Genomic DNA, 20,010 nt, shown 5'->3' on the forward strand with positions numbered 1-20,010 from the left:
CTAACTCCCCTGACACCACTAGGCCAGCCCCTCATGCCAGCCTGCATGAGGGCCAGCACTTTTCTCCCCTTAACCAACGTGGTGGTTTCTGACCTCAAGAGGGGTTAAAGGGAGAGCTGCAGAGACCAGATGTGTGTTGGATGTGACAGATGCCTTTTAATTTAAATATGTGAAATCAATAGACTGACTGACTTTTGCTTTCACATACTTGGGAAAATTATGAGTCACTAATTAAACAGAAGTAAGTATGATGTAATCAGCAAGTGAAGTTTTCCATGGTCCATCTCTCTTCAGCCCCTGAGCAGGGGTTATATACAGGGGCTGCACCTTCTCTTGCAAAGCATTATGAATGAATATGAAATGAGTGATCCTCAGTATGAAGTGTGCAGTTAGTTGTTCTGTGCGTCCCTGTGGCACACATGGAACCAAGAGTGTTTTTATTCCAGTCCAGTGAAAACCAGGCTTCCTTTTTGCTGGAGGAGCTGAAGAGTTGCTGGAGCAGAAGGCAGCTAATGCCAAGGTAAAACTGTGCACGTTTCTCATCATACGTCTTTGAGTGATACATTCCAGACGCGCTCTTTATTTAATCACATAAAGATAAATAAGCTACTACTTAATACAAACTAATTATTTTTTAAGCAGCACTGCTCAAAGATAATCTATGCTACAGAATTCCTAGTGGCAAAGACATCCAGGATTTTTTTCATGTAAAATCATGAAGCTTGCTGTGATGCTTTGAAGTTTTAATATGACATGCATTTGCCTGAAAACTTCTATGCAAGCAATAAGAACTCTTGTTCGGGTTCAGTCCTTCAAGGCACAAGTCTTGCATTTCAGTTTCAGTCCCTGCAAACCTGACCTATCTGGTAATGAACTTGGGAAGGATATGTTTATCTCTCAATGCAATAAGAAAATCTGGTGTTTTCAGTATTGATTAGTCTCCTCAACAAAAAATATTCTCATGTCTACAGTAGTAGAGAGTCATGAACAGCGTCTCTCAGAAGGGAAAAAAAGTCACAGTGCCGCCTTCTTTACTTCTCTAATCACTACAGATGTTGCACAGTCACACCTATGCAAAGCTAAATACCGTCTCTGTTACATTTTTGATCTTCATTAATTATAGCTCGGAAAAGCATACAAAAAGCAGCCTGCCTCTTTAATACAAATAAGATTAATTGCACGGTTGTTCAGAAAATAAACCACCAGTAGTTAAACAAAAAAATGTTTGTCTTAAAGCAGCCCTTGGATGAAGGTTTTTTAAACTGTTACAGGAAGTGAGGAGGCTGCCAAATCACCATGCCCGTGAGCCTCTCTCTCATTATCAGCCTAAACGAACGCACACACCCCGACACTTTCATCCTCTTCCAGGTCCAAAAAAAAAAGCAAAAGAAGGCAGAAAGGAAAAAAAACCAACAAAACCAAACACCACACAACCACCCCTCCACACAAAGAGGTGTCTCTGAAGTCTGGAATGCACCCTGGCTGTTTGAAGAGGAGATTTATACCTGACACCCTCCTTGAAGCTCATTGTTGAGACTCGCCTGCGTTCAAATCAACCACAGACTGGCTGCTGCAGGTACTTCATCTTACACCGACTGCATAATCTGAGAGAAATGCATCAGGAACTGTTCACACTCTGAGCTAGGAAAAAAAAAAAACAACCAAGAAGACAGCTGAACTCCTAACGTGGGCAGTGGGTGGAGGGAGGAGCAGATGGGCAGGAGATGTACACGAGGAGGCGGCAGCACCACAAGGGATGGGCAGCCTCCATGGCACCTTTGCTTTGGCACAACCAAAGCAGCTTGCGATGCCCGAGGGAAGCCATGGCCAGCCAGATGCAGAGCCAAGCAGACACCATGCTTGGTGTCCACTTTGTAGTAATCACCTAATAAAAGGCAGGCAGTTAGGATTCCATCCATGGTGCAGATCCAGTTATAGCTCATTTCCCAGGATGAAGAAGTACCGCGCCATTTGGAATAAGGTTGTATTACTTTATGGTACTTCAAAACATTTGTGAGTTTTCCAAAAGAAGAACCAAAAGAGACATGAAGGCAGAAAAATGACAGTATATGAAACACTGTAATGGTTGTTATAACTAACAGATGGTTGATATAAAACGCAAAGTCAGAAAATCTTGTCCTTCTCTATCAGTTCACAATCCCTACCTTTAATCCTGAGACCAGAAAATAATCTGGAATTGACGGTCCTTAAGGGCTATTCTAGTACTTCAGACTGACCCTGCCTTTGAGGAGGACTCATCGGTGTTTTCTGGATTTCACCTAACAGACAGCCCTAATTTGGTTTTCTGATTCTCCTGTCTCAAGCAGTTCAGTGCTAGGCTTCTTCCAAATTTTCAGGCTCACAGGGATGTTTGGGATGTTGAGATCTGGGGAAAAGAAGTTACTTCAATCCATTTCAGTTACAGCACGCTTTCTATATTTAGGATTTAAAATTATGGTTTATTAAGGATGCAAATTATGAGCATTCCTAGGACTTCAGGTACTTGCATGCCCCAGCTAGCACATAACCATCATGCCATTACAAATCTGAATAAAGCAGGTTAAATTTGCAGCAGAATTAAAATAGGGCAAAAGGGAGGGTGGGAAGAGAAATCGCGCAACGTGTAAAACATCTAGCCACTAGGATGGGAGGAGAAACATCTACTGAACGGAGCTGACACAACTGCTTGTGAAGCAACAGTATCAATCTCACCTTGGCCACAGGTATGCCCTTCTATTTTTGCAGCTGAAAGATTAACCATCTGTACATCTTTTTTCTTCCTTTTTAATTTATTTATTTTTTTCCTTGGGAGATAATATCTTCTATCTGGTGCCAGCAGGAGGAGGCTCTCAAAGGAATAGTTTTGTCAGCCTGTGACCATTGTATTGAAAAATGGATGGTGCCTCTGTGGCAGCAATCACAGCAATCCACTGTGGACACTTAGCATGGGACCTCAATAATTTCTGACACGGAGCATCTGAGGAAATAGCATTCGGTATTTCATTCTGACATTTCAGCCCTTGACAGCAAGCTGCAGAATGCTGCTTGAACCCAAAGTCAAATGCAATGGAAGCAGCACAGCTTTATGAAAAAAAAAATATGTAAGCAAAGCAGGTTCAGCTTGCTGTATCTCACAGGCAGCCACAACAGAGGGAAACAGAAATACGTGGCTCTAGGCAGTCACTCCATTGCTGCACACTTGTTAAAAATAGCTTACTTGCAATTTTCAAGAAATGCTCGCAGGGCCTTCTAGTCTAATGAGGGCACCAGCAATCAATTAGGCAGACAACACCCTGGATTTCCCAGCATATCCTACTCCAGCCCTCAAAGAGATGTCACCTTCCTCTTCTTCCTCCAGAAGTTTTCTAGTTTTGTTTCCATTCAGTCCTTTGCCTGGTACTAATCCAGCTTCTCTCCAACTCGTGCTTTGTCATGCCAGTGACCCCTTCTCTTTATTTCTGCACCATCTCTCTTGCCACCTACTCTTGCTGCCACCTAGTCTTGCTCTGATCCAGCTGCTGGACTTGCTTCATGGTGAAGTGGAGCAATCTGTCAATGGAGAGCAGAAAGTCCCCTGAACCCAATGCTTCTGCAACCACTGCTCACATGCCCGCTGATCTTCATAAAGCCCAAAGCAGAATCTCAGCATCTTTTCCTCTCTCCCTTCCACATGCTGCAATCAACACCTTATGCTTTGTCTGCTCCCCTGGTGCAGAACATTTCAATGCAAGCTTTCAGCTCCTCCACGAACTCAAAGTGGTAAAGACATGTCGTGCACATGTTGCTTCTGCATCAAAATAATCCCAGCTGGACCGCAGTCTCATCCAACTTACCCACACCTGTCAAGGGCCTGATGCCATCAGGGCAATGCAGCATCATCAGCCTCTTTTCTCTGAGGGCTGGGTAATGCTGAGATCATCTTTTAAAGTTAAAATGTTAGAGCTCATCTTTCTGATTTGTGAGGCCTGTGCCAACAGCCACGCTCTGGCAAATGAACTTTTATCCGAGAACTAAGGACATACTGCCTGGCCCAGCAGGTCCTTTGGAATCATGCTAGTAAGGGGAAGCTCTTGGAAGAGGGCTCAGCCTCACTGAAGGCAGGGCTCCGTGTGTGTGAGGAAAGAATCATACACGTACCTAGTGGTGCATTCTGTAGCAAAACCATAGAACAGGAAGTTATTTACCCAGTGACTATTTTCTTGAAGTAAATAAAGGGTTATAGAAGCAGCATTTATGGAAGACAGACCTATCAACTGCACAACAGCAACTGAGGAACTACATTTCTTTTACAGCCTGCCTAAGATGTCATACTGAGCAGAGACCTGAGGGCATGTTTTAGTGATGTGCTTTAAACAGTGAAAAGCAAAACCTAATTCTTCTCAAAGAAGGATGCAAGGAGGAAACTAGTTTAAAGGACAAACCTTTTGAGGGATAGCAAGTGCTTGTGTTTATGCTCAGGTTCCATGCTACCCATTTTCCTTGCTCACTGTTACGCAAACCAAGCTCCTCACCTGAATCCCTCAGGTCCTGTTTATCTCCTGCACATCTACTGCTGTTGTAGGAAGAAGCAAAGGCTGGATATAGAACTGCAAAATGTCTTTCCTTAACTTATGTGCCTAATAAAACAAAACACTCCTAAAGGGACTAACATCAGTCTTTAAAACACGAAGGTCAGATTTTGCTGCCCCCATTCAGAGAGCTGCATTAACAGCTGAAATTAGCGGGCCTGCCATGAGGAAAGCGTATTCACACAGTTAGCAAAGTCTCCCAAATAAAAAACAAACAGTCTACAATTAAAGTGGTTTTTTTAAGTCTACCTTGAGTGTCCAGAAATAGTATGATTCACACAGACTGTCTTTACTTCAAAGCCCTATAAAAACCTGGAAATGAAAAAACTAAGACTACCATATTCATGTTACTCCTTCCCTGAAATTTGCCCCTGCAACATCTTGTTCCTAAATCTCTGCTGTACTCCCCATTTGCTTTTTGAGAAACTGTTCTTGAATAGATTAAAAAGCACTGTGATTTGGTAAGAACTGAAGACTTGCACACGGGATATGGTTAGCACATTTCAGAGGAGTATATGGTTTCCATATATCAATTTATTATCGGAGTAGTAAGACACACTTTGAGTAAAATGGGACAACATCAAATGCTCACTGTTTCATTTGGAACAGGGAACTCCTGTCTCTCAAAAGATTGCCAAAACCACAGGGTTATTGGTATTTGTTAGATGGATTTCTTCTTTTATTCATCTGGCTGTATTTTCCCCAGCTCTAACTGAATCCCAAAGCAAACAGACAGAGCTTGTGCAGCCAGAGAGTCATTTTTCTCCTTCCTCACTCACCTGTGTCCCTCAGCCCTTCTCCCTAGCAGTCCTGCCTACCCAGAGGGTGCAGGGAGAAATGTAATCATTGGAGGTTTCATTGTGCAAGTGGCCATGCTGAGGCTATTGGTGAGCTTGTGAGCCTCTGAGAACTGCAGGTGGCAGAAAGGTCCTTGCAAATGTCCCAGTGGGGATGGCTTCAGCCACACCTGGCAATCAGTCATAAGACACTGATCCGTTGGAAACCAACCTTCAACCATGCCGGTGCCCCTGGAGCTACCTTGTCTTGTAACTTTCCCCAGCTTAAAATATCCTGGGTTAATCTTGAACATGTTTTCCCTAAGAAATTTCTCTGCTTCACCAGAGATCAGAGCCAGGGTCCAGATCTGTGACAGGAACACTGGATGATGGACTTGAGTCCCTAGCCATGGAGGCCACATTTAGTGGCAGCATCTTTTTTCTCTCAAAAAAGAGTCACAGATGCCTACAGGGATGGAAAGAAAACACAGGGACCAGTACAAGGAGCACTACGGGGAGCACTCCGGGGAGCACTAGAGACAGAGAAAGCTTCTCCAGGCAGAGGAGGACATCAAGGCCATGTCTCCTACACCCCAGCTGTGCAAAGGCTAAAAACATAAGCTCATCTACCATCATCAGCAGAACTCACACATGATGCACAGATCCATTTCTCCAACACAGCCTCAGCCAGGTAAAGCATGTCCAGAAGCACAGGTTCAGGCATGCAAGGAAGTCAGTGGATCTGAGCCTGGGTGTTAAGGAATGTAGGCACCTCTGGGGTGAAGGGGCAGGCCAGCAATGTTTCTAAGGATCTAAATTTTAGACTTCCGCTTGTGTACAGATGAGTCTGAAGCACCTGAGTTCCTCTGTGGGATTAAATCCATGAAGATGACCTAAAAAAAAGTTTCTGCTTCTCACCCCAGAGTGATCCTGAATCAAAGATTCTGAGCGTCTGTTTGTTATTCTACAGGCTTCTCACACACCCATCTCTAATTGCTCTTCTGTGATTAAGGAGAAGCGTTTCATCTGTATATATGAAAAAGGGTGAAAACTCTAGATGAAAAACATTGTGAAGTTCAGACAACTGCTTGTGAACTTTCATCTGTTCGGCAAAAACGGACATGTCTATGCAGCTAAGCAAAGGTCTGAGTGAAACACTTGTTAAATTAATCCAGCTAGCATCAGTAACGATAGGGAAAATACCGCAGATAACAGCTTTGCTTTTGTATGTATTTTTGGACTTCATTTATTTGATTTAATTAACACGGCTTTTGCAGCCCGTGCCTGTATTTTACCTTTTCTTTAATTTTTTAATCCGGTTCAGTCAAGGACTCAGGCAACAACAAATAAAAGCACAACACCAGCAGTCTGCTAAAATAAATAGCAAAAACATCCGTGACATCAAGACTGAGGAAGATTCTCAAGTCTTTGCATTCAAGTGTTTCCACCAAAACTGTTTTGAAAGGGATGAACAGAAATTTCTGAAGGAATAAAACAACTCCAAACACCATACTCCCCATTCATTTTCTTTGCTTCTTAGAATCATAGAACAAAAAGCCATACACACTCACAAAAAAACCCTACTTACTTGATGTGCTAAGTACATATATTGTTCTACCATTGAGTTTGGTGTAGTTTTTTTGTCACTTTTTTTAAGGAAAAAGTTTGCCACTTCTTATGCACATCTCTGAAATTCTTCAGGGATGCTTGTATAATTAGGAAGCTCTTAGTGAATTAATAAGCCAGAGTACTTTGTAAAGGTATTAAAATAATGTAAGTGAGAGTCACACCCAGGCTATGGTGTGGGTGAGCAATGCATGGAATTGAGCAAGGCTCTAACATATTGCTGAAGGCAAGCGTTCCCTTCCAGAGCAGGCAGTAGCTTTACCAGGTGTTAGCCCATTGTTTCTCAGTCCCAGACTTGTACAGTGATGCTGTACAAAACCTTTATAGCCACTACAAACCACAAGTTCAAGATGTGACTCATGTCTAAGCTTTGACTGGCTCACTGTTACCAGCTTAGTCACCTCCAGCAGCCCCACATACAACTGTTGATCCTGCGGCATCCTCAGCACAACTCCCTCCTATGGGAAAGCCCTGGTTAGTCAGCCTTGCAGAAAGGTAGGGTATTGCGATATTTCTCTTACCATTGAGCCGCTTTGCTCTTCCTGCACTCCCATCTTAATCACTGTGCGAGCTGTTGGCCTTCCACGCTTTCTTTGTGTCTATGTAAATTCACTGTTTGATGCTGCAGAGGCGGAGACGATTTCTAAGTCAAGGGGCAGGTGTGAGTGAAGGGAGCAACCCAACAGCCAAACTATTTGAAAAAGAAACCTTTAATGTCTCATCAGCTCAGCACTTGGAAAAGAAAAAAAAGAAAAAAAAAAAAAAAAAAAAAAAAAAAGCCTTCATAACTTGCCTTGAAAACTGGAAAAACAGGGTGTCTGGCTATAATTTAAGACATTAATAACAAGGCGATATTGCCATTCCCTGACATATTTTGACTTTAGCACAGCAGAATGCTATCTTAAGAACCAAGGCAGGTAATTAATACGTGAAATCCTGTCAGTGACAGAGAAACTGCAGAACGGCTGGTTTGTTTCTCATTCACTTCAAATTTCACATTTCCATTCACAGTCAGAATTTCAATATCTTGAGAAAAGAGCCCGGGCTTAACTTCTGAAGAAAGTTTCCTTTTACTTTGTTGAACAGACATAATGACAAGCAGTTTGGCCCGACTAGAAATTGGAGAATACTCACAGTAAAGTACTGTTGTGACTTTACAGACTGACCACGGGCTTCAGAATTATTCAGCTGCTACCATGAGCAGCCCTGAAACTTCACCCTGAAGACCTGACACCCCGATTAATAAAAAGTTTCAGGAAGAGTGTTTTTCACCTGCAGCCTTTTCACAACAAAACAAGAACCTTTTCACAACAAAACAAGAACATGTTTCACCATGAGGGCACATACGTAGGGCAATATGAACTATTAGAATTGCCACAATCTTATTTCTCTGTTCCAGAAAAGACTTTTAAGCATGGAGTTAAAGTTTAAGAGAGACAGTAGCTCACTTGCCCTCTGTGGGACTATTTGCCTGTTTGAAGTTTTGTGTGTGCTTACAAGCCTGGCTGTGTAAGCCAGGATATATAATAAGCAGTCAAATAAAGCCTCTGCACATGCATCTTTACATCCATCATAGAGATCTCAGTAAGAAACCAGAAATCAAAATGTATTCAAAATTTCCTATTGGACATGTTCTTTCTGCTGAAATAATCAAATGCTGAGGCTCTTGTCTCATCCAGAACTCTTTATGATACTTGTAGATAGATGGGCAAATGCAGGCATCCTGCTCCTTACGCCTTCAAAGCTATCACGTAAAGATAACAGTGTTTTCTTTTAATCTTTTTTTCATTACTGAATATTATGCTTACAACAATCCTGCTTTGCTACAGATGGTTTCCTGTTGTTTCTGCCAAATGTGAAATAGCAATAAAACTTGAAAAGGTTTTGATGCTGTCACTGCATGAAAAATTGCATCTACAAGAGTAAATTAAATATGAGCCATAGCCTTTAATTGCTTTAATCTTACTTGGTAAGTGAACTTTTTTACCCCCACCTCCAACTCAAAGCTTCCGATAACATGACCTGAAGGGAAAAATATAGCTATGTATTTTAGTCAGGTAGAAAGCCTTCATTAACAAAAACAAAAAAGAGGAAGGGGAAGTTGATAATTCTCATGTCCAGACCAACCAAACAGCCACCAACTCCAACTAACAAGAGCAGTGCCTTTGGCTCTGCATCATAAAATATGTAAAGTCATTTCTGTTGGACGACAGTAGAGTTCCTGTTTTCAGTGCTATAATAAGATCTATCATCTTAGCAGATAAATTACTAGAAAATGGCTTACTAGCTCCCAAGGGAACAGAGCCTTTGCTCCTTGCGTGGGCAAATCTCAGTGAACTCAGTGACGGCTTTACTTGAATGCAAAAGGAGTATTAAGCAGCACTTCAAAGAGAAAACTGAATTTTATACATAACTTATATAACGGAGAAAACTGTTAATGTTCCCTGTAGGCATAGATTCAGTGTTGTATGGGAGAAGGACTGCAACAAAGTGTTTTACCTGCAAAAGCATGAGACGGGCACATTACTTAAAACAAAACGGGTGAGCTACATGGGCGCTCTCAAATTTCTGCCAATATTTGACTGGCACCCCATAAGGGTAGTCATTTTCTAGAAGACAACAGTGAGCATTTAACCACATCCTTCGCCCAACAAGGTAAGGCTGTCTTTACTGCCACGGATCTGTCTATACAAGCACTGAGGGCAGAGGCAATAAGAGTAAATAGCAGAAACCACTGTCATTCTGAGTGCATTTGTCTGTCTGTTGCTGTGCATACAAGGCCTGCTATCTCAGGGCTCTGAAGAACAAGAAACAAGTGCTCTGTGTTGCACTAGAGATTTGGCAAGCACCCATTTCCACGGCAAGAAAGCATGTAACCGTAGTCTCACCTGACTGAGACATCAGCTTCACAGTTGTTCAGCCCTCTCCTGTTCCTTACTGGGGACTTACTTGAAACCTGTTCACTACAAGAAGCAATTTGTTCATGGTGGAAGGAGAAGCTGGCGGGACTCCTGTTTCCTTGGACTCGTGCTGACTTTCCTTGCTCTGCAGGCTGGGATTGAAAAGCTGAGGCAGAGGTGACACTGTGGGCAGGAGCAAGTGGAAAATGTGCAGTCATGCAGCTGCAACCACGTGGATATGGCTCACCCACGCGCTGTGTCCCTGGGGCATCTCTTCAGGGTGCCCCCTTGCATTTCCCCATGCCAAGATCCTGCACCAAGATACTGCTCAGGGGTTTAGTTCTACTTCCACTTAAGCTAAATTAAAAGAAGCTTTGCACAAGTTTTGTGTCCCCCACAGCTATGGACAAACCCCAGTACTTTGTCCCAGTTGTGGTCACCGTGAAGCTTTGGGGCAGGCAGGGTGCAGGGCTGCTTGGGCCTGTGAGGCCGACATGCTGGGCCTGCTGCATTTCCTGAGGGGGGATGCCTGTCTCTGCTGTCTGTCAAACCAGCACCATTTTCCTTGGGCCTAGGAACCATCCATGGACTAGAACATGCTTTCTCTTTTGCAGCATAGCCTGGGTACATCTGGACACTGGGTGACCACCAGATACTGGCACACGGGCCCCATTTGAAGGGCTGCTGACAGTGCTGGGGAGTCTCCTGTTGGCTTTGCTGGGAAACAGATCAAGCCCCTGCACGTTTCTTTCTTCCTTTCTTAACAATTTTACCATTTGGTCATCAGCTAAATTATTCACACCTTTCACATTCAGTTACATACCACAAGATGCTAGTGCAGGACTTTTCTCATAACCGGTTAGAAACCATGATAGAAAACACAACCCTGCCACATCAGAGATGTTCTCCATATACCACACTGGATTTGCATCTAGGTTTCCTTGTTGCTAGCCAGTGCCATCTGTTACCTGTTTTGTTCTAGCAATTTCTGAAAATTTAGAGACAGGAAAGAACGATGGCTTTTTCCTTTGTATTTTATGTCCCAAAGAAACCAGCTCTATCTATATAAGCACACAAAAATATACCCTTCAATTGGCAGTATGCTAACATATGCTTCTTCTATATGGAAAATTTAAAGAGACAAGGCCCATCAAGGGGAAATATTTGAACATAATGAAATAAATCTGCGCCCCACAATGCTTGGATACTCAGTTCTGCTTTTGTCTCCCTTGGAGGGTGCTGACACTCAGACTTAGTGACAGATTAAGCAGTGACAGCTGAGATAGTTCCTGCCCTCAGCTGTGTGCTCTGCCCCTTGCTTGGAAATTACTGCCCTCCCACTGCCACCACAACTGAACGCTCTGTGGATTTCAGACTGCCAGACTTCACGTGAACCTCGTCTCACGACAATTTGCCACCCTGTAAACTCCCGTGGTTCGCAGGCAAAGCACTGAGCTGTGCCGACCGCACAGGTGGAAAAGGCTGAGAAAGCAAGGGGGGTCCAGGCCAAGCAGCAGCAGCAGCAGCAGCCCACGCAGAGCTCCCATCTATTTATGGAAATACTAAAGTGTTGAGCTCGGGGGACCCATTGTCACCAACTACCCCCTGAGCAAAGAAATGGCAAAATCTCAAGTGACAAAGAGAGAACACATCTTCAGCCTGTTCTTGGGGCTTTTGGTTTTTTTGGTTGATTGATTTATATTTTTTCTTTTGCAACTGTGCTTCAGGGACGGTATGAGAATATGCTCAGCACTGACTAAACTCTGTTCCTTTGAGGTCTATTGCGTGTTTGGTTTTTTTTTGGTTTTTTTTTTCCTAAGAAAAGAAGTTGTACTTTAGCATGATAATTTCCAACTTCTCTTGGTTATAGATCACAGTCTACACAATCACAGAATTGTAGGGGTTGGAAGGGATCTCTAGAGATCATCGAGTCCAACCCCCCTGCCAAAGCAGGCTCCCTACACCACGTCACACAGGTAGGCGTCCAGGTGGGTCTTGAATATCTCCAGAGAAGGAGACTCCACCACCTAGATGTTTAGATGCTAAATTTAGATGTTAAATTTCAGTCCTGTGTTTGAGGATGCCCATCTGTTTCACAGTTCTTGACTGTAGCAGGCTATGAACCAGCATCAGGTAATTTAAGAGTCTGACATCTTAGCCTTTCACCCAGCCTGTTCCTCATATTTCTGCTGTTCATCTCTTCCAAGATGTGTGATCTAGATGCACAGGGTCTGTCTGTCTCCTTCTTTTCAGGGACAGAAGCCAATTTCTGTAAAGGACCAATTTATATCAGCTATTAATATGTAGACATTCTTCCCTCCCCAGTCCTCCTCCCAAGGCAGCAGAGCATGTATACACTCAGGAGAGAAAAATGGGGCATGTCATAGAAATGCATTCTGGTCTGGATAGTTGTAAATACTGAACTATTAAAATGGTTCTTGGTTAAGATTAAAAGAAAAATCCTGATAGCCAATCTGCAAATAATTGTATGCTGCTTAACTGGCACTTCAGTAGTCTTCTTTTGTGACATATCTGAAGGAAGAGATGGATGCACTGTCAGAATTAAAAGTTCTCTCAGTATATGGCCATATGTTTTTGCTTTGGTCCCCAGACTGTAATACTGCTGAACAGAGGGGTAGAGACTGATGTAACAGAACTAACTTAGTATACAACACAGCCTCTAGGGGAGGTGGGAAAAAAGTGCATTTTCCCAAGGTTCCTTAGTACCAAAGATCTGTCTTGGACTTAGATTCAGCCAAGTTTTGCAGCACCGTGTCCTGGCTGTAATAACTAATGAACCAGATGCTCATTAACACTGTCTACAGGGGACATACATCCATCAGTATCTCCACAGCAGAGACAGAGACAGTGGGAAACTGAAGCTCATATATTTTTATACACCAGGCTTCAGCAGGGAAGCAGACATTTCACTGAAGATCAGTTGGGAAGGGTTGGATGCTGAGGGTTTGCAAAAAGGCTCATTGTGGCCTTCAAGATCAAAAGGGTCTCAGGTCTACCAGTATTTCAGTATGCCACCAAGTGCAGTCAAGCTAAGCATTATAAACCGTTTCAGTTTTCTCCCAGTATCTCCAGTGGCCATGGACCGTACCCAACTAACATTCTCAAAACACAGTTTACACCACATGTGTTTATTATCAGAGCAGCTGCTGAAGGCCCTGGATGGTTGGGCCATGGAAAACCTCCTAACCCTGTGAGCACAGCAATTTGGCAAGGGCCAGCTTAGATGCCACCAAACACAGGAGAGTGGTGGGGCAAGGAATGAGACCAACATCAAGCCCCTGAAAAAGCCTTTCCACCATAAAACTGACACAACTCTGGCAGGCTCTTCTGTTGTGTAAATCCCTACCAGCCCTAAAAGGAAATGAGCAATATTGAAAGCACTGAATCCAAAAAAACTCAGTTCTGCAGACTGAAAATGAATAAATGCCAAAAACTCTATGAAATCCACCAAGGACCTTGCTATTGATTTTGCAGTGCAGATGGTCAGACATTAGGGCAATGCGGTAATGTGAAACCTGTTGGTACATTCATGGTGGATGATTCAGACCAAGCATTTTGGATTAACTTCATAGAATACCACTTCTGACAGCTGAAAACCAGCACTCAAAAGCATCAGATCAGGAGGATGTGGCCCTGACACTGACTCCACAGAGACTTAAAAATCCACTGGCACAGCTTTAACTTCTTTAAAAGACAATAGCAGATAATGCTTTAAAACAGCCTTTGTTTATCTTTTATTCTTTTGTTTCTAATGAGCTCTTTATGAATTTGAAAATGACTTCCTCTCCACTTTTGTTCTGATTTCCATGGTGGGAAGAAACAGAAAGATCTGAGCTACATCAAGTCAGAAGAAATGCATGCAACATTAGCACGGCTCAGGAAGCAGCGTTTGATCACTGAGCATTGCCACAAAGCCAGCAGGAGCTGGGCACACCAGCCTTGTGGGAGCTCTGCCATTGACTGCATGGGCCCAGAAACTCAAGTTTATTTCTTACAGAATTGGATGAGCAATAAATCAAATAAAAGAACAACAAGTTACTTGGCCCCCCCAATAATACTCAGATGTCCTAGTTTTCTGCTGTGTGAACACAGGTTGTTAGCTTTCTGGGAAAAGTATAACCAAGTACTTTGCCCACACAGTGACCACAAAGGCAGAACAATAATATCTACAGAGGACAGTCATATTTATCATATGTATTCCAAGGAGATAAATCTCTGTAAAAGATTAGACAGTACTTATAAAAAGGATTTCTCACCTTGGAATACATATGATAAGATCTCTCTAATTTTGCAAAAGGCTTTCTGTCCTAACAACTCACTGGCCCAAACGTTTCTGTGTATTCGGAAGGAAGTGTTTCCCTCGCCAACAGCTTCTGCTCCAGGAGGTGAAAAGAAGCACCTGTTATCTTCTGAAGACATCATAAAAAATGAAATACTGGGCCTTGAGGGTCAGGAGAACTCCAGAAGACAGAAAAAAACTGGTTTGGAGAACAACCCAGAGGAAGAAAACTGATCTACCCCAGCTCCTCACAAATGAGTCACACAGGGTGTGGCCTTGATGGAACCTCTTGGTTTACTCTTCTATAGACAGAAGCTCATGTTGAGATTTATCTACCTGTTAGCTGAGAAGAGAAGCAGTATAGATACTATCTGAAACCCAGTTCCATCCTAGTGTAGTTAAAGGAAACAACTCTGCTAAGGATCTTAGAGGGGAATTCCTCTACTGATGACAACATGAGAAAAACATTATCTTAATATTAATCTTATCTTCAAAAGCTTACGCTGCTATTTTTTGAAAACTGAGACTTGGACCATTTATCTAGTATGGCTAAATGGATTTGATTAGAAACCGTAGACATGTCAAAATACTCCAGTCCTCCAGGAAATGTCACATTGCACGTAAAGCTGCCATGTTCCACATGAAGCCATTTTCAGAGGAATGCTAAACACCGTTACAGTACAATTGCATTCAGCTCAACATTTTCAGTGAGGCGATTTCCACTGCACACAATTCAGTACGATCCCTCAAAAACCACCACCTCAAAGTCTGACATGAGAAATTAAAATGTCACACATTTTCCATATTGGTGCTATAGAGAGAAAAAAAAGCCTATTTGTGGCAGCAGTTTTCTGTAACATCTATCTTTATTTGAAAAAGAAAGAAAGGAAAGGAAGGGAGGAAGGGAGGAAAGAAAGGAGGGAGGGAGGGAGGAAGGAAGGAAGGGAAGGAAGGAAGGGAAGGAAGGAAGGGAAGGAAGGAAGGAAGGGAAGGAAGGAAGGGAAGGAAGGAAGGGAGGGAAGGGAGGGAAGGGAGGGAAGGGAGGGAAGGAAGGGAGGAAGGGAGGAAGGGAGGAAGGGAGGAAGGGAGGAAGGGAGGAAGGGAGGAAGGGAGGAAGGGAGGAAGGGAGGAAGGGAGGAAGGGAGGAAGGGAGGAAGGGAGGAAGGGAGGAAGGGAGGAAGGGAGGAAGGAAGGAAGGAAGGAAGGAAGGAAGGAAGGAAGGAAGGAAGGAAGGAAGGAAGGAAGGAAGGAAGGAAGGAAGGAAGGAAGGAAGGAAGGAAGGAAGGAAGGAAGGAAGGAAGGAAGGAAGGAAGGAAGGAAGGAAGGAAGGAAGGAAGGAAGGAAGGAAGGAAGGAAGGAAGGAAGGAAGGAAGGAAGGAAGGAAGGAAGGAAGGAAGGAAGGAAGGAAGGAAGGAAGGAAGGAAGGAAGGAAGGAAGGAAGGAAGGAAGGAAGGAAGGAAGGAAGGAAGGAAGGAAGGAAGGAAGGAAGGAAGGAAGGAAGGAAGGAAGGAAGGAAGGAAGGAAGGAAGGAAGGAAGGAAGGAAGGAAGGAAGGAAGGAAGGAAGGAAGGAAGGAAGGAAGGAAGGAAGGAAGGAAGGAAGGAAGGAAGGAAGGAAGGAAGGAAGGAAGGAAGGAAGGAAGGAAGGAAGGAAGGAAGGAAGGAAGGAAGGAAGGAAGGAAGGAAGGAAGGAAGGAAGGAAGGAAGGAAGGAAGGAAGGAAGGAAGGAAGGAAGGAAGGAAGGAAGGAAGGAAGGAAGGAAGGAAGGAAGGAAGGAAGGAAGGAAGGAAGGAAGGAAGGAAGGAAGGAAGGAAGGAAGGAAGGAAGGAAGGAAGGAAGGAAGGGCACTGTCTTTTTCTGGGCATGTTCTCATTCTCATCTGAACTTTCTGTTGGGCTCAGGCTACATTTATTGCAAACATTAACATACCAGCATTGTACCCTGGCAGCCAAAAGAGCTGGGCCAACCTCTGGTAAGAGTTTCAGTTGTCAGATACCTCCAGTGAAGATGGGCTCTCAGGAGAACTTGAGAGCGGTGAGGAGCCAAACTGGCTGCTGATGAAAATAGTCCATTTCCTTCACCTGATTGGTTTATTTTCTTTACATTTCATAATTAGTTTCTTACTGGTATTGCTCTTCAGTAGGGGACACCTGGACTTCATTTTTTACATCTTAGTTATAACAGAGAAGGAAGGACCAAGTAACACTGATCACAGACATGGATTTTGACAATGAAATCAATTTCCTTTTAAGATTCATCATCACCCCATGGTTGTTTGCTGGTTTAGTGTTTTGTTTTGTTTTATTTGTTTGTTTGTTTGTTTGTTTTTTCATGGAAATGCCAGACATTTCAAACATTTGACCAAAACGTCCATCATGCAAAACAGCAATTCGCTACATGGTCTCCCTCCTCTTCTGTAGAGAAGCGGTATCGGTAGCCATAGGCTTCACCTGTTCCAACAAACAGGAGCCGCAGGTGTGGAAGCTTTCCTTGTAGCTGGAGGCATACAAAGAGGTTTTGGGTGGCACCTCTAAGCTCCTGGGTACCACTGCACTAGATAAGGCTCACGGGGAATAGATCTGAAACACTGCCCAGTGCCCCACCGTGCAACATCTTAAATGTCACAGGTTGCAAAAATAACATACTTTCTCTTGGGTATACAAGTGTCCTTTCCACCAGTGCTGTAACAGTAGCAGCAAACAACCAGCTCAATACCAGCAGCAGCCACAACCACGTAAGGCTCACAAAGGCCGCTTGGATCTGCTGCTGAGGTGTGTGTTAGCCCAGGCTGAGCTATCTGCTCCCACCGAGGCAGCTGAGGTGGGCATGGAAAGCTGTTCAGGTTCTACAGGTAGGGCACGGTGCCTGGAGTTGAGTAGATTGTCTTCTGCAGACCTCAGTCCCTCAGCACTCACACAGCAAGGCTGTGGAAGCAGGGGAAATAAAAAGCGGCATGCTACAAACATGTATTCACATGCACACGCAGCCAGCCTCCACGCTGCCGCTGCTGTGGTATCTGGTCGTAATTTCCAATGTGTAGCAACAGTGTAAAATGTACAGGCAAAGTAGTTTGCAACATTAACATGGAACCCAAACCAGCAATTCCCCCCCTCCGCCCTCCATCCTCAGGAGAAAGGTGTACCTCCACTGGAGTGAAAAGGTTCACCTGGCTCACTAAGATCTGTGAGCAGGTCAGAATATTGAAATTCCTTGTAATAAATATACACAAAGCACACTGAATCAAAGATGCTACCAAGATCTCCAGCTACTTCTGGCATCCACGGGAAAAAAAAAAAAAAAAAAAAAAAAAAAAAAAAAAAAAAAGAGAGAGAGAGAAAGAAAGAAAAAAGAAGAAAAAAGAAAATAAAAAGCAGACATTTACTGCTGAGAGCAAAGAAACTCAGAGCACAGTCTCTCCTAAACCCACAGTTTCCAGTCGGAGTCCCAGTGTCAGTCCTGCGGTACAGCAGGTCCGCAGGGAGCAGCACCAGCTCTGGGGACGCGTGGCATACCGCCCGACGCCAGCCTGCCTACCTCTCAGATGGGGTCACCACCACCGCAGCCCAGACGTGAGGTCCTCCCGCAGGCACAGGGCTCGGGGCGAGCTCTCGGACGGGCTCTCACAGGTGCCGAGGCTCGGGCACAGCCAGCACGCGTGTCCCCTCCGCACGGAGCTCGGCATGAATGTCCTCAACAAGATCCCAGGGGTCTCCGGCCCGCCGAAGCCCTCAGCTGTCACCGGGAGCTGCCTTCGCAGGCTCGGAGGGCTTCCCAAGAACTTCTCCTTGGCTGCTTGCTCTCTGCTGGAGAAGTTTTGCGAACTGCAGGGAACGGGACAGTGCTTCGGTCTGAGAAAACTCGCCTACCCCACCTAGAGGTGCGGGGCGACCAGGCGCTCAGCATCCCCTCCCGTCCTCCTTCTCTCCGGCTGGGTTGAAGTTTTACTCGGGAGTAGCAAAAGAAGCGGGTTCTGCCAGCTCTGTCTCCTAAAGGGAAGGCAGAGCCCGGGACGTGGAGCAAGGGAACATTTCTGGGGAGGTGCCTGGGATAGAACGAACGAGGAGGGAATTTGCTGATCGAACTGGTTTCCATCTACAAATGCCGGTACGTCAAAATTAAACTGTTGTGCACAAACGGATTAGACGGCAGGGGGACGTTTAGCACTGAGAGGGTGGTGAGGCACTGGCACGGGCTGCCCAGAGATGACCCATCCTTCGAAGCATTCAATTCCAGGCTGAATGGGGGCCTGGGCAGCATGAGCTGGTGGGTCTTCCACAGGTGGCAACTCTGTCCATGCTGGGGGTTTACTCAGGATTTACTCAGGGATATGGTTTAGTGTAGGGTTTTTAGAGTTAGGCTACTGGTTAGGCTGCGGTTGGACTCGATGATCTTCAAGGTCTTTTCCAACCTGGGTAATTCTATGCTTCTATGATTGGAAGCAGATGATCTTTGAGGTCCCTTCGAACCCCAGTCATTCTATAATTCTATGAACATCTGGATTTTTGAGGGAATTTTGAACGACTCCCAGAGATTTCCCTCCCTCACTTTCCTGTTCTTCAGCAAAGCATTTGGGACCCCCGGACTTCCTGCACCATGGGGCAGCCTGGGAGACCTCAAAAATCAACGGGTCCCCTGGAGCTACGGGCAAATCATGGCATGCACAGCTCCCACTTGCTTTTAAAAAGCTCTAAAATAATCACCTTGATGTTTTTCAGATTGAAAATGTCACAGCTACCTTTCTAAACCACTGATTCCTTTCTTCCAATGCAATATATATATGTGTTCTTACAATGCTGAAATTTTTGACAGGTTGCAAATTCTAGCTGTCAGCTTGCAGTGCTTGAGGGAATGCCAGTTATTTCTGCAGAGCTGGTGCTCCCTAAAATCAGGAAATGCAAAATATCTTACTCAGATAACGTAATATAACATGAGGTGAAAATAAGATTAAAAAGGACCAATCAAAGATTTAATCAAAGATTAAAAAGCCAATCAAAAAAAATACCAACCACATGCAAATGGCTTGAGCGCAACTAATGCAGTTAATCCAGAGGCTGTAACATATCAACATTGCAGCCAGACTTGTGGGCACTCAACATCTCGTGTGGAAAGCTGATAGTGGTAGGTAGATCAATGAAAAATATTTTTTAAGGGAAATCTTTCAGTGATGTAAGGATAGAAGATTCATAAAATCTGCATATATATATATTACAGGTAATATTGATATTATTATTAAGAGCTATAATAGATACTAATAGATATTATCTGTTATGTTTTATCTATATACATAATATAACAGATAGAGATATAGATTATATATTGTGACTTTGGTCACAACAACCCCAGGCAACCCTACAGGCTTAGGGAAGAGTGGCTGGAAAGCTGCCTGATGGAAAGTGACCTTGGTGTGCTGATGGACAGTTGGCTGAATATGAGCCAGCAGTGTGCCCAGGTGGCCAAGAAGGCCAATGGCATCCTGGTTTGTATCAGGAATGGTGTAGTGAGCAGGACTAGGGAAGTCATCTTGCCCCTGTACTCAGCATTGGTGAGGCCTCACCTCGAGTACTGTGTTCAGTTTTGGGCACCTCAGCACAGAAAGGACATGGAGGTGCTGGAGCAGGACCAAAGAAGGGCAATGAGGCTTGTGAAGGGCTTGGAGAATATGCCCTATGAGGAGAGGCTGAGGGAGCTGGGGCTGTTTAGTCTGGAGAAAAGGAGGCTGATGGGAGACTTAATGCTCTCCTCCAGTATTGGAAAGGTGCTCATAGTGAGGGCGGGGTTGGTCTCTTCTCACTGGTGACAGGTGACAGGATGAAGGGAAATGGCCTCAAGTTGTGCCAGGGTA

The 20,010-nt window shown here is 44.2% G+C and overlaps 1 protein-coding gene across 4 annotated transcripts in view; it reads right to left on the reverse strand.

Moving 5' to 3' along the window:
- EDAR (ectodysplasin A receptor) overlaps positions 1-18,018 on the reverse strand; it is a 69,085-nt gene extending 51,067 nt beyond the window's left edge. The window contains exon 1 of one of the 4 annotated variants that reach the window (XM_015849640.3): positions 17,703-18,018. Coding sequence is in view for 2 of the 4 variants with exons in the window: in XM_032441979.2 (XP_032297870.1) it covers positions 7,492-7,524 (33 nt within the window). In the remaining 2 variants the exon portion in view is untranslated. Of the gene's footprint in view, positions 1-7,491; positions 7,569-17,702 lie in introns of those variants that run through there. The other 3 variants (XM_032441979.2, XM_085552170.1, XM_032441980.2) reach the window with 3 other exon arrangements.
- Between the last annotated feature and the right edge of the window lie 1,992 nt (positions 18,019-20,010).

This window comes from Coturnix japonica, chromosome 1, assembly GCF_054131305.1.
Source record: "Coturnix japonica strain WE chromosome 1, WE-NBRP24, whole genome shotgun sequence".
NCBI classification, from domain to species: domain Eukaryota; kingdom Metazoa; phylum Chordata; class Aves; order Galliformes; family Phasianidae; genus Coturnix; species Coturnix japonica.